Below are 13,499 nucleotides of genomic sequence, written 5' to 3' on the forward strand. Positions count from 1 at the left end.
AGGAAAGGCAGGAATTCTAAGACAGAACGGGGCGGAGATTGCAGTCATCGTCTCACTAATGTCCACCACATTCGTAGACGGGCCTTCGCAACCGATACTGCATTGTAGCGTCGGTCCTCAGATGACTCAAATCCCAGTGCCAGTGGGAGCGTGGTGCTTTCTGTTGGTCGTGGCGTCTGTTGTGGGAAATCTCCTTTGCAGCCTTTATTAGCGCACTGCGCGATACCGTCCCAACATGGCGTACCAAAGCACGGTCCAAACTCTCTCAGCTTCAGTCCCCCTACTCCTCTTCTTCTTTCTGCCCGCGCCGCGCACAATTTCCAACAGCGTCAGTTGCGTACACTGAGAAGTATGTGTTCTGTCGTCTCCTCCTCGCTCCCGCAGACCCTGCAAAGTGCCATCTGTACGTCTGGATCGGCGTCAAAGTGTCGCCGGTAGGACAGTGTGCGAAGCGCTCCCGCCCGAGCCTCAAAGAGCAGCGTACTGCCGACACTATTATCGTATAGTTGCTCCGCGGAGATTTCGCCCTTGTGCTCGCAGTACAGTGCCATCGTGGTCTTTTTCTGTGCATTCGCACTCCACTGGGCGTTTTCCGCTTGGCGTACCAAGGTCCGTATGGCAGTCTTGCGCTCGGCGGCCTCATCCTCAGTGCGTGCCAGGAAGCCGTATTTTCGGCGCAGGGTTTGCACACGGGCGCACCACTGTGTCCGGATGCCATGATGATGATGATGATTTGTGGCTTTGCCCTTTGTAGCGGGTGGGCACTATAGTGGACACATATGGTGCAACAGACATACACATCGCGCCATCTCGTGGCATCGTATGAAACGCAGGGTTGGAGGCGTTTTCAAACTTAGAATTGTAAAAAGAGGAGCGCACTGGCTTCGCGTCATGCTTCTTACAATGGGCGGCAAGATGTCCGTCAATGGCAGTGTTCCCGATTTTGTTGTTATGCTCAAGCAGGCGAACGTTCAGGCATCTGCCAGTCTGGCCTACGTAATGCCTACCACATGAAAGAGGAATTTTGTAAAAACTGAAAGAAGTGTGACGCGAAGCCACAGTGCGCTCCTTTGCTCAATCAGACAGTTGTTCTGTATCGGCACTGTGACAAAACGACTAGAGAAATCATAGAGGCGTCAGAGATAGCTAGGGCAGAAAACAGATATGTCAGCAATCCGCTGTTCTTTTATTTGTGAAAGAGCATGAATTCTTGGCATAGACACGTGTCCATTACCTTCTTTCCTTTCATTATTGCAGCTTCAAAGGGTGCTTATATATGCTCTGTTTCTGCAATAAAACCTCAGTTGACAGTGAGCGCTTGTCCTTGTCTCTTTCTTGTCCCGTGTTCTTTATTGCTCAATGGTTTCTGAAAAACGTTCAGCTCTACGCTCAGCTTTTCGTCTTCCCCCTTGCAAGATGGCCGCTTGCCGCTTTCACCGGCTTAACTTGCTCTCATAACCACTCGCTCCAGCAGCTTATAATAACCTCCTTTATCGATCTATTGCTGCTGTTGCGCCTTAGCCAATCCAATCCGCAGAACAACGCCGACAACGCAGCGTATTCGTTTGCTCCATTTTGTTGTTTACGTGTGAGGTCTTTCTTTGTTGCAGGTAGTAGGGGTTCAATATATGAACCCCAGTCCTCGTGTGCCCCAGCCTTACGGAGTCCGCGGCTCGCCGTGTGCGTCCAAGTAAGTGAGGGAAACGTTGCCTATCAGATTATAACCGTTTCTCGACGAGAGGACAGCACATGCCCCCGCGCAAAAATACGGCACGCCGTGGTCGGCCGTGGGCAAAGTTCGGAGATAGCGGCGATCGGACGGCGCAGGACGAAGCCTCCGACGGGGCAGCGGTCGCAGCATCCACCGACGACAGCATGACGAAACCCGGAGGCCCAGCGAAGAAGTCGGCCACACCGGCGCGCAAGGTGCCGGCAGCGCCCAAGCCTCGGCCCGCCGCCACCACCGCCGCCATTGAACAACCGGCCGCCAAGAAGCGCGCCGTCGCCGCCAAGCCGGCGGCTGAAAAAGCGGTGCGAACGGTGAGCGAAGCCTCCGAGGACGACGGTGCCTTCGAGGCGCTCGTTCTCGATGCGGACGACGACGAAGAGGTCCCCGCTGGAGACGAGGAGGCCGTCGCCGAATCCGCCGGTAACGAGGAAGGCGCCGCGGTTGGTCCAGAAGAAAACGGCGAAGGGGATGACGCGGGGGCAACTGAAGCCGACGATGCACCGGATGAGGTCGCCGATGAAGGAAACGGTGAATTCGCAGGCGATCCCGAAGAAGGTGCCGAAGGTTGGGAAGGGGAGGCCGAGGAAGGAGACCCCAACGAAGAAGGCGCAGCAGCCGAGTACGAAGAAGGCGCCGAGGCGGACCACGCGGAAGAGGACGAAGCGGTTGACGTCAAGGCAGAAGATGGGTTGGAAGATGACGCCGCGAAGGACGACGCTCTCTGCGAAGATGCCGCGGACGGTGCTCCAGAAGCGAGCGCCGAAGGCAACGAAGCAGTGGAGCCTCAAGCAAATGGCGTTAAAGCCGAGGAGGGCGGAGGAGATGACGCGGCGGCCGCCGCCGAGGGCGAAGGCGAGACGATCGTTCGCGACCTCGCGCCTTCCGATCGCGACTTCGTCATAGCCGAGGACGAAGAAGTCAAGGAGGAGCCGACGACCGAGGTGAGCCGTCTGTGGGACCTGTGCCCCGACGTGGAGCTTGAGCATGCCGAGACCATCACGACGTCGCTGCACGAGAGCATTCAACGCGCGGTGCGCCAGTTCATCGAGAGACTGCTGCGGGACGCCAAGGAGACGGGCACGCTTCCCGAGGAGGCGATAGCTCAGGTGAGACCAAGTTTATCGTGTATTAGCCACTTTATTAAAACTCTCCGTACGCAAAAAGTGCCACGAGTACGCAATTGCTGGTTGCTGCTTTACGGTGAAGTTACAGGATGCCTGCAGGATGCTGTTTTGATGTCAGCAAGTGCTCCAAGCTCTAATTAATGTCACTGTGTGGGGCACAAATTTGAAGCTTTGGCAATGTGTACACAAGATGAAATTAGGGGTACAAGCTCTACAAAAGTATGCATGCACATTTATTTTTATAAAAAGAAACGTAGCTGTCAGTAATCGAGTGCCGGACCTTGTGCAGATGTGTTCTGCTGAACAAGAGGACATGGGCTTTATGCCCATGCACATTGCACATTGTCATGGGGGCAGGAAGCAAAAGAAAATAGGCATGTAGTATTCGAAGCTTGTTAGAAAGCTCCAGGTCGTGTTTAATGATCCGGAGCTCCATGGTACTGCGTTGCTTGTAGCAGCCCTTGCATTGCCGTAGGATGCTGAACCCTTTCATTTTGCCATCTCGCAGGATGACAAGCCAATGTTTGGCTGCAGTCTCTGCAACATCAAGATGCACCAGCCGGAGTTGTTCGACTGCCATGTGGAAACCCAACGCCACGTCAAGCGCCTCCGCTGGATGTACTTCATGGGCATGAACAGTCAGTGTTACTGTTGCTATGTTTCCTTTCACATTTGTCACTGCTTCTACACCAGAGCTATCTGAAGGCACGATTGGTGTTACAGATATTTACTATTAATATTAGCTATAACTATCACGGGTCATTAGTCTTGCATTACTAGGTAATGCTAGTGCTCTGTAAGGCAAGGTTATGGAAGGCCTATTACAAAAGGCACCTTGACATTGCTCCAAGATTACGGGATGTGTGACATGTTGTTACGGTGCATAAAACAGGAGCATAACGTTTTCACAGGGGGACAATAACAGCATGCAAACAGTAGTGTTAACACTAGCCAAATCTTGTACAGGGTGGCACAGCTGTGCCAATTGCATGAAAGTGTTACATTTACAACTCCCTGTGCCGAGTTGTGCCAAAACCATTGTATTTCCTGAAATAGCACCACGCTCCTCCAGAACACGAAAACCAACAGTTGTGGATTCGTTTTCTGTCCAGTTTTAGCAGAAACATGAGTGCTAGACACATGGTGCGAATTTTCGCACGATCGGTCATACGAACTAGCGAGTGGCACGTTGGCTCGCATACGTGTTGAGACCGTAGAATGCGCAGCCGACGCCGCTGGTGATGCGGTCGCAGCTCGTAACCAAGTGTGCATGCTCATCAACACAATTACTGTTTGCACAATTATGTGTTGTCCCTTCAATAAACCTGCAATCACTTATTGAGACGCTGCTGGCAGTGATTACTAAACATGCCAACTGGGCAAGAAGTGGCGCGGAGACAAAAGCTGTGGCGGCCATGCTGGCCACCTCCAAGATGAAATCGTGTTAGTGTGTACAGAGTTTCATAGCGAGCCCACTTTCAATTTTATTTTATTCCATTAGTCAGTAGGTGTCTCGTGTATCGAACATACTGTTTTTTGTTGATGCTGTCAAGAGAGAAGCGATCACCCACCCCCACCGTACCGAAGCTATGTAGTGATGACATTCATGCTTTGGCCACTGTCATTGGATACGTCTATAAGGCCGGTGTGGTGGTTGTGCGTGGCGATATCCAGCAAGTTGGTCACGTGTGCGGTGACCGAATCAGCGTCGCATGCTATCGGGACCTGTTGGAAGTCTGTCAGGTGCAGCTGTTGGCACGAATGGTCGTACGGGGTATTGCACCACGTTTCTCGAGTGGACCACTCTCGGGCCGGTTTCACCAGCCATCCTCGGCAAACACTAGAATGTGTGCAGCAGGAACATGTGGCTGCTGCAGTCACACGTTGCAATGAAGACAGTAAATATGTATGTTGCAACTGCAGTTGCTGTATCATTAACAGAAAAAAATTAAGGCAGCTTTGCGCTAGTGGTGCCAAGCCTGAAGGAACACCTAACGAGGTGGCCTGCCTTGTTTGTTTATTCTCTCTCTCTCTCTCTTCCTCTCTTTTTTCTCATTTTCTTTCTCTCTTGCTCTTTTGTCTCACTTTTGTGTCTGTTTCCTTCTGCCTATGTCTCTCTCTCTGTCTTGATTTCAATTTCTCTCTCGCTGTAGTCACATCCAAGTTATTGAATGCCACTTTGGACAAATCAGCGCACGTGTTGTGGGAGCAAAGCAGAAGAGGAAGATGAAGAGAGCACGTGCCGGCCAAGTTATTGGGTTCAGGATGATGATAATTTTTTGTGCACGACCGACGGAGTTTCTCTGAGCATAAACAGCTCCGCTGTTAAATATCTCCACTGAACAGTTGGAAAAGCTCCCGAACAACTATGCGCTGGTGATTTAGTGTCTTGAGGGAACCATGTACAGCCGCCCAAATCTTTAACTATCGTGCGCGAGCGCCGACTTTTTTGTGCGTCAGCGCCATACGGCGGAGCCAAGTTGCAAGCAGGGCAAGAGTAAACGCATGCCCACAAAGCGTGCTCAGCTGGGCCCATTGCCTCCTTGGCTGTTCCTTAGTGGGAATGTCACCCTGCAATAACTCGGTTCAGACGAACAGGCAGCGCGTCTTGCTCATATCTTATATTCCGAAGATCAGCAAGCGACCGATATAATGAAATCCGCAGACGTCACACACCCGCACACATGAGATAAGCTGACAAAATGTGGATCGTTTATTTGTTATCTGGCCACGCGAGTCTTTCCAGTCCGGCTGTGAGCTTACTCTCGCCCTGCTTGCAACTTGACTCCGTCGTACGGTGCTGACGCACAAAAAAGTAGGCGCTTGCGCACGATAGTTATAAAGATTTGGGCGGCTGTACATTAGTCTGCCTAGCACAGGTGGCAGCTTTGAGGGCTGTGTGACGCAATCATCCGTTTCCTTCCTCTGTGGTTTTCTATTTAGAAGACAGAAGGTGCTGTTAGTCTGGTGGCATTCCCACCTCTATTTTTCTGTGCCCTCTAATGACATCACTAATGTAAAAATAAAATATTTATGTGCGGTTTCTTTTCTTCTCTGTAGTAAAATTCGGTTCCTCCTCACATTCTTTTTTTTTTTCAGCTTGCAACATTACCATGTGAATAAATGACATGGAACATTATTTGCCTCAGCTGTCATAACATAGTTTCTTAACATTGCTTTGTTCCCATGCTGTTCCATAACTAACAAAGCTTCTGTTCTTATTATTATTTTTTTTAGCTAGGTTCTCTAAAACAGCTTCCCTGCGCCAAGATGTTTTTTTTTTTCTGCTCCAAAAGAATTTGAGCTGTCCCACTCCTGCACTAAAACTCATTGTGAGGTCTTTTATGTAACTTCTTGACTTAATGCTTAAAACTTAGCAAGTATGCTTTCTGGCTGTCCTAGTGTGTTCATACTGTTCCCCCGAGGGCAGACAGTGGTGTGAGGTTGACACAGTGATGAAAGTGCTGTACCAATTGCACCGAGAAGGAAATGCGCTTACATAGTGTGCGAAATCACTTAATTTTCACTTTTGATTGCACCACAACTGCGCAAGTAACGCTCTCATCTCGATTCTACTAGCAGAACAAATATATCTGCAAGGCAAATGAAATGCTCAGTTCTGGAAATGAAGCTTTTCTCCCTTGAAAAGAGCAGACATCGGCTCTAAAAGCCGCTGCAAAGACCCAAGAGCCACTTCCATCACTGCTGCTCTCTGTAAGGAAAGGAACGAAGTGTTTTCTTTTTTATATTGTGTTCCACAGAGGAGCTAGGCAACTACCACTGCCGGGTGTGCCACATCTCGGTGCCGTGCAAGGACCACTTGGTGGGCCACCTGCGCAGCGACCGCCACCTGTGCCTCAGCAAGTCCCTGAACGTGCATCCCAAGTATTCCGAACACGTGCTGTCGCAGTTCTACCCTGAGGGTGAGTGAGCCTCTGGGTCTTCGTCTCTTGCCTGCACGCACAGGGTTAGTTGCCTGCGCTCCACTCTCATGGACCTGCGCCCAAGGAGGAGAATAAGCAAACAATCTGCCGTTGCTTTCGCATGCAAACTCCACTGGAAGGAGTACGACGAGATTGTCGTAACTTGAGCAAAGTGTGACACCTAGAAAAGGTCGGGTGGGGATGGGACAATCGCCATCTTGCAACACTTTGAGAGGAAGGGTGCATTAAACCTGCCACAAGGCTTTGTGCACCATGCAAGAAAGCTCTGCATGTGTTTGTTGCACAGCAGCTGTGAAACAAGCAAGAAACGTGGAAGGTGCTCAAATATTATTCGAATGAGACAAACATCCTTTAGAAAGCAATATTGTTACATGGAGGTTTTATATTTACGAACGGAGTATGACGGCACACTTGAAGGCGTACAAGACCCGTCAGCATGAGTATCTGTGAGCATCGTCTTCGTCTGTCCCACCTTCAGCTTCATCTGTGGCAGTGCTTCATAACAATATTTACAGAAAGTCGCTGGCTTTTTCCAGATTAGCAAATCGGCCCGTGTAGCACCGAGTCCTGCTAACACGAGACGGGGGCCAAGCGGACATGTTTTGGAAAGACACTGCAAGGCATGATACGTGGCTTTGTTGTGGTTGATCTGTTTTCCAGCACACCGTGCTACTGTGTAAGGCCCTGGCCTTGCAGTGGTAGTTCACAGGCATTTGTTGACGGCAGTGGCAGGCTCCCGAGTCCTGCAGGGAATGTTCACAAGGGAGACTTCTCCCAAGGACCAGAGGAAGGATCATCCATAACATTGTTTCCGGCAAGCCCTGCCTACACACAACAGTGTTGTGTGGGGCTGCTTAGATAATAAATGCTGTGGGGCACAGCCAAAGGGTCATGGAGTGTTTCTAGATTGGCAGTAACTCTGCTCTGCTCTTGTGGGAAGATGCGTAGTTTTGCAGTGATGGGGGGGCTTCCTTATTGGTGGCTGCATTTTTTAAAGCGTAGCTCTTAGGCGCCTGTTCCTGTGTTGAGCATTGGCATGCCTCGCCCATCGTAACCGAGAGAACAAACACACTGAAAGGTGAATGTGAACAAGGAGTGCGTAGTGGATGGCGAAAGGGTAAGAAGGAAAACAAGGTGTCACGGGAGACTACGAGATGGCACCAGAGTAGTGCACCTCGTCTTGGGGGTCTGTTGGCGGCGACTGCCGTGAATCGCACCCATGGGCTGGCTCTTGCGATGTCCATATTAGCATGGCAATCATGCTGCGCGAGACAAATTGTCTGTGCCTGCCAGTATTAGTAAAATGAAAATTTAGCTGCACTCAAATTTTGCGTCGGGGAGTATCATAACCTCAGTGAATTTTGTCACATGTAAATGCAGCTGTAACGACCATTGTGAGCCGGTGGCTCCTGAGCTTGTTGGCGCAATGTTCAATCTGGGGACATAATGAGGTGTTGGAAATTCGTGCTTCCCTTGTGTTACAGCTACATTCATTTCATGAGGCATTGGCCCTGTGCAGTGATGTGCAGTAACCTGCTTCACACTAACGGTGTGTGCTCATGTTACAAGATTTAGGCGCACGGTTAGGGCACACAGAATGCCTTCAATCATTCAGTGTGTCTGATAGAAGGCTGAATGAGCTTCTATGGTTCTGTTACTCAGAGTTTTTTTAATTTATTTATTTCATTATGGTAGGCTCAAAGCGATCAGCATTGCAGAGGGAAGTGGGTAAGAAATACAAACAAAAAAGGCGTAATAATAATGACAAATTTCCAGCAGGCTATTTAGTACTTATGCAGTGATGGCTGGTGCCTCGCGAACACGTTGAGTATTACTCATCGATGCTATGTCACTTTGAAAGTGGTTCCGTTCAGTTACTGTGCACGATAAAAAAGATTTGCGAAATATTTCGGCATACAAAATGAGTCCTACCTTATGGCGATAATCAATGTGACGTGACGTATACTATGGCGATACATTGAAATTGTCCTGAAGAATGGTATGGTAGTACAATTTGTGAAATAAGTTCAAGCATTAAACACTCCGATGCACTGTTGAAGACTGGAAGGAAGGGCTAAGGCAAGGTAGCAGTTGGACACGTGAGTGTTCCATGCTGCGATGTTGCTGTCCTTTTGTCAGCTCTGGCATTAGTACTGTGCGGTGGCAGTGCATCAGACAGCCGTTAAGGAGAAACTGAGTGGTGTTTGTTATTGTTCTTAATCCAAACAGCATTGTGGTGACTGAACAACACTCTCATCCGTGAAAATGCACCGGTCGCCTGAGGCGTAGTCGTTAGAGCATCAGGCTTTACCATCTGGAACCTGGTTCAACATTCTTATTTGTTTGTCCAGTGTACATCTGCGCTGCGCTGAAATCACCGCACATGCTTGTGCGTGTGTGAAACCATTTGTGCAATCCAGAGAGATTCTATCTGCACAATCTGAATCTATCCGCAAAATCTGAATGCAGCTGGAGAAAGAGGCGTGTTGGGGACAGTCGTCAGCAACTGCACTGTTCACGGAGCTGCAGTGAGGGCAGGTCAGCTGAAACCGACTTAGCGCGGTAGTTTTCAGCAGGACGCTCGGTGACCTCTCATGCTTAATGCCACAATGCAGCGACCATGTCAAATTTAATCAGCTGACATCACCTCTGCCAACCGCCGACTCTTCGTTGATTTGATATGAGAGGTCTTGCCTATGTGACTGTTGCATTAGTCCAGGTATTACTACCCTCTCAGATACAGCTGTAACTAGGTGTAATGTATGGGTGCAGGGCCGGGTGCACCGATACTGGAAGCACTTTTCGTGTCTCATCATTTCCATCTTTGTATGTAAATAATAATAATCGTCCAAGTTGTTCTTTGTGGGTGAACTCTGGGATGTGGCCTAATAATAATGCATTCCATCTGTTCTTATCATTTTAACATGGCGGAGGTGCTGGGTAGCCAGCTTGTCTAGGATTCCTAGGTGGTGTGGGATCGCTTGCACCAATTTTCAGGTTGCGCTTGAACAGCCAAGCATAAGCAAAGGAAGGGCCAACTGGGGCAGCCTTCATGTAGGCTCGTCTCTTGTAGGGCAGTTATGTGTGCATATAGCTTCTCGGGGGAGAGTGGTTTATTTCTTGTCTGCACACTATCAATACAAAAGGAGAAGAGAAAGCCGATTGCCGTTTCTTTTACTCCTTTTTTCTTATCTTTTTTTGTTGGGCACAGGCAGCAACAATCTGCCATGGTAGCTTAGTAGGCAGGATGTCACTCTGCTAAGTTCGGAGATGTTGGTTCTGTTCCTGGCCATGATGGCTGCATTGAAATGTGGGCGAAATACAAGAACACACTTGTACTTAGATTTAGGCGCACGTTAAAGAACCCCAGGTCGTCCAAATTATTGTGGAGTTCTCCACTGTGTTGTGCCTCATCGTCGTAGTCAAACAAGACGGAAGCTCAGGGAAAGATGGATGCTTGAAGAAATGAAAAATTCTTGGTGAGGTGGTGTCGCTGGCTCCACTGACAACCTTGTGTTCAAGGATTTTTCATCTCATTGTTGTATTGTGATATTGGCACATAAAACTCCAGAGTTAATAGAGGCAACAATGCTGGATGGTTGAGCAAGAGATTACCGATGCAATAATCGGCTGCTTTGGGAAGGTTTTGATAGAGACAGCCTGGGAAAAATGCTCGTATGCATGCATAAGTGTAGGTTTCCATCAAACAAACCCTGGCAGCTTTGTCCACCGTAGGTAGTCTTCCTAATGAAAAAATGAGTGGCAGCTGAATGCTACAGATTGGGTATCAATAACTCTATTGATATCGACTTACGTAGTTGTAAATGGCTATTTAAAATTGGTTCAGGAATGCCGCAGGCTAAGGTGACATAATTTGTGGGTCTGGTGGTTCCATGCCCCCAATTTTTTGTGGGGGTGGGTGTGCTCTCAAGCAACTTCATTTTGCCAAGTGCCTAGCTAGAAGTGTGTTTGTGCCGATTGTACTGGTGGGGACCTGGCAGCAACAGTCCTCTGCCTCCTCCAGCAGTGGCAGATGCTTGACCATTACTTGGCCAGCTGCGGTGTTTGTTGGCCACATCTGATGCAAATGAGGCTTAATAATACATAGTGGCCATGTTCTTGCAGCACTGACATCTGGGCATTATAGCATGGGCGAGTAGTCTACTCTAATGGGCCGCATGTAGTCACCATTTTTTAAACTTAAGCCAGACGCGTGACTTCATTAACTTCTGAATGATTTCCAGGCATGCATAAGTGTTGGCTTGGACATGTCGACCTGTTGCGCATACTAGCTGACACCCCCACCCAGCCACATTCGGTTGCTGTCTTGGATCAAGTGTTCCGCATAGTGTTTTTTGCTTGTGACCGCACAATCGCCCACCACCTTCTCTGGAACATTCCAAACTTTGTCCATATATAGGTTCCTCTAAGCATTAGTGCGCGCATATTGCGGCGTTATTGGCCTCCGATTAAGTGACCGCTACCATGCAGTGATCCCTCTGCAGACTAGGGGAGGGTGAGTGTGCAACCGTGGACTTGTTGGGGAGCAGCATGAGCGTTTGGGGGAAGGGCCCACTGTTGGAGGAGTTGCAGAGTCCCTCCTTCGATTCCTTATCTGGCACAGAAAAGGGAGGATGAAAGTGCTTCGTAGCTACCAAGTGTAGCGAGTGAGGCCACACGTCTTCGCCCAACGTTTGCCAATACTCACGAGTGAGTCGGAAGATGCCGGAATTCCTGGGTCCTCGCCGGATGCAGTGGTTGTTGCGAGAGCACCACTTGTCTGTCCTGGCACGCGCTTGTGCTTGGGAAAGGATGGTGAATGTCTGAGGAGGGCTTGCTGCATGGTGGAGAGGTCAAGGGTTGTTGTAGTTGTAGAGCAGTTGGTTTCCCAAAGGCCAGTCTGGGAAGCCCATTGGCATCCAGGAGCAGAAGCACTGGTGATTTTGCTCACCGTGGTTGTACTTTGCGCTTGATTTCTGTTGCCCATAGGCTATAGGCGACAGAGGAACTTGCGAGCTGTGTGCAGTGCAGCTTGAAGATTAGCGGAATGCTGCAAAGGGGGCTGGTTCTCTGACAATTGGCCAAGGATTGCCACGATTGGTCCTAAGCCTGACGTGGTGGCCACCGTGAACGCTGAGCTGGCTTCGGGGTTTTTACCCTTTAAAAGCCATCTCGGGTTCTTTCGTAGATGGCATTCTCGGCTGCCAAAATTTGGGAGTGCTAGTTAAATGCGGGTGTGGAGGTCTTGCAACACTCACAGAGGCTCCTAGAGGGGCTCTGATGGGTGCTTAGAGTTCTGTGGGTCGGGATCCGCAGTGTTGCCGCCCGGATCGGGGCTCTGTGGTTGGGTGCGCAGAGACCCTCTCAAAAAAGGGCAAGCACGCACACCTGACCTCCTCACGGCGGCCGAGCTGTGCCTACATTTCAGGATGTTCATGGCCATCTCACTTTTCTTCTGCTCGACAGACAAGGTGAAAAGCTTGCTCCAGCCGCAGCCGCAGCAGCAGCAGCCATCTGCAACCGCAAGTCAGCCGTCGGCCACCGGTAAAGGGAAGGTAAAGCTTGCCACTCGTGCTTTTCGGGGGTACCAGGGGGTGCGCACCGCCACCCGTGCTCTTCGGGGACCCGGCGCTCGCCCGTGACGGCGCACAGGCCAAGTTGATAGCGCGTTGTGTGTGTGTACTTCATCTTGCGTCCCGTTTTCGCAAGAAATGCACTTGTGGAACAAGCATCACATTCGCCATCGCCTATAGTTTGAGCAGTGTATCACTCTGTGGCCATTTTCGTTTTCTTTTTTTATTGCTCTCAGCTCGCATTGCGAGTTAGGTGAGATCCTGAGTTGTCTCGTTTTGTTCTTGTTCTTTTAGCATGCTCAAAGGCTGTGGCAATGGCATTATGTCCCTGTGTCATTAAGAATGACGCAGTGTGTCTGACTTTTTATGATGATGCAGCATCATTTCTTGCTAGACATTCCGAAGTAACAGTAATGCGATGAAACAAAGATATATGAAAAAAAAAAGATTATTCTCATTGAGCATTGGTGCCATATGAGCTTTCCCTTTATGCACTGCTTTTAACATTCATTGCTCTGGATTGTAAGCGAGCTACGTTCGCCTTTTTGTGAATGCCACATAACAGGTACTTGGATATTGACCAATAGCTGGTGCCGTCTGTAGAGGAAGCATGTACGTTAAGAGTACCATTGTGTGCATGGTGCCTGTGGCGTATTGCCTTGTTCCTGCTGAGCTGCTTATTTTTTTATGAGGCACTTGCATAACTTTTGTTAGTTTAATAGCATAAGTTTTGTTACTTGTTATTGAAATGTACTTGTTTTGTAGCATTACATTTAGTGCCTGGCCACATAGATGCTTTTTCACAAGGACCGATTGGACAGAGGAAAAGATTTTGCCATTTGATGGCCATGAAACTCAGTGTCGAGCTTTTTTTTCTTGGGTAACTTTCTAGCTCCTTGACATCTCCAATTTTGTGAGATTTTGAGCGAGGGTGATGAGAGTGCAAGCAGGGTTTTCATTTGCAGTCTGAACGCATAATGTGTTTGAATAGGGACAGGCATCTATGAGAGAAAGTATAGCCAGCTCATTTTTCAGGGTCACGTGAGAGCTCATCGGTGTCATGTTGGGGTCACGCCAGAGAGTAAAGTTTGGGTGAGGCATTGCGGTAATGCCTATTTGGGTTTGTATG

General features: G+C 49.3%; 1 protein-coding gene across 1 annotated transcript in view; it reads left to right on the forward strand.

Annotated features, from left to right (window-relative positions):
* The first annotated feature begins 1,553 nt into the window (after window positions 1-1,553).
* LOC119395706 (uncharacterized) overlaps window positions 1,554-13,499 on the forward strand; it is a 57,276-nt gene continuing 45,330 nt past the window's right edge. Inside the window, exons 1-4 of the mRNA XM_037662716.2 lie at window positions 1,554-2,835; window positions 3,362-3,491; window positions 6,615-6,776; window positions 12,264-12,352. Of these exons, the coding sequence (XP_037518644.1) occupies window positions 1,750-2,835; window positions 3,362-3,491; window positions 6,615-6,776; window positions 12,264-12,352 (1,467 nt within the window). The 5' untranslated portion in view covers window positions 1,554-1,749. The remainder of the gene's footprint in view (window positions 2,836-3,361; window positions 3,492-6,614; window positions 6,777-12,263; window positions 12,353-13,499) is intronic.

The sequence above is a fragment of the Rhipicephalus sanguineus genome, chromosome 6 (genome assembly GCF_013339695.2).
Source record: "Rhipicephalus sanguineus isolate Rsan-2018 chromosome 6, BIME_Rsan_1.4, whole genome shotgun sequence".
Taxonomy (NCBI): domain Eukaryota; kingdom Metazoa; phylum Arthropoda; class Arachnida; order Ixodida; family Ixodidae; genus Rhipicephalus; species Rhipicephalus sanguineus.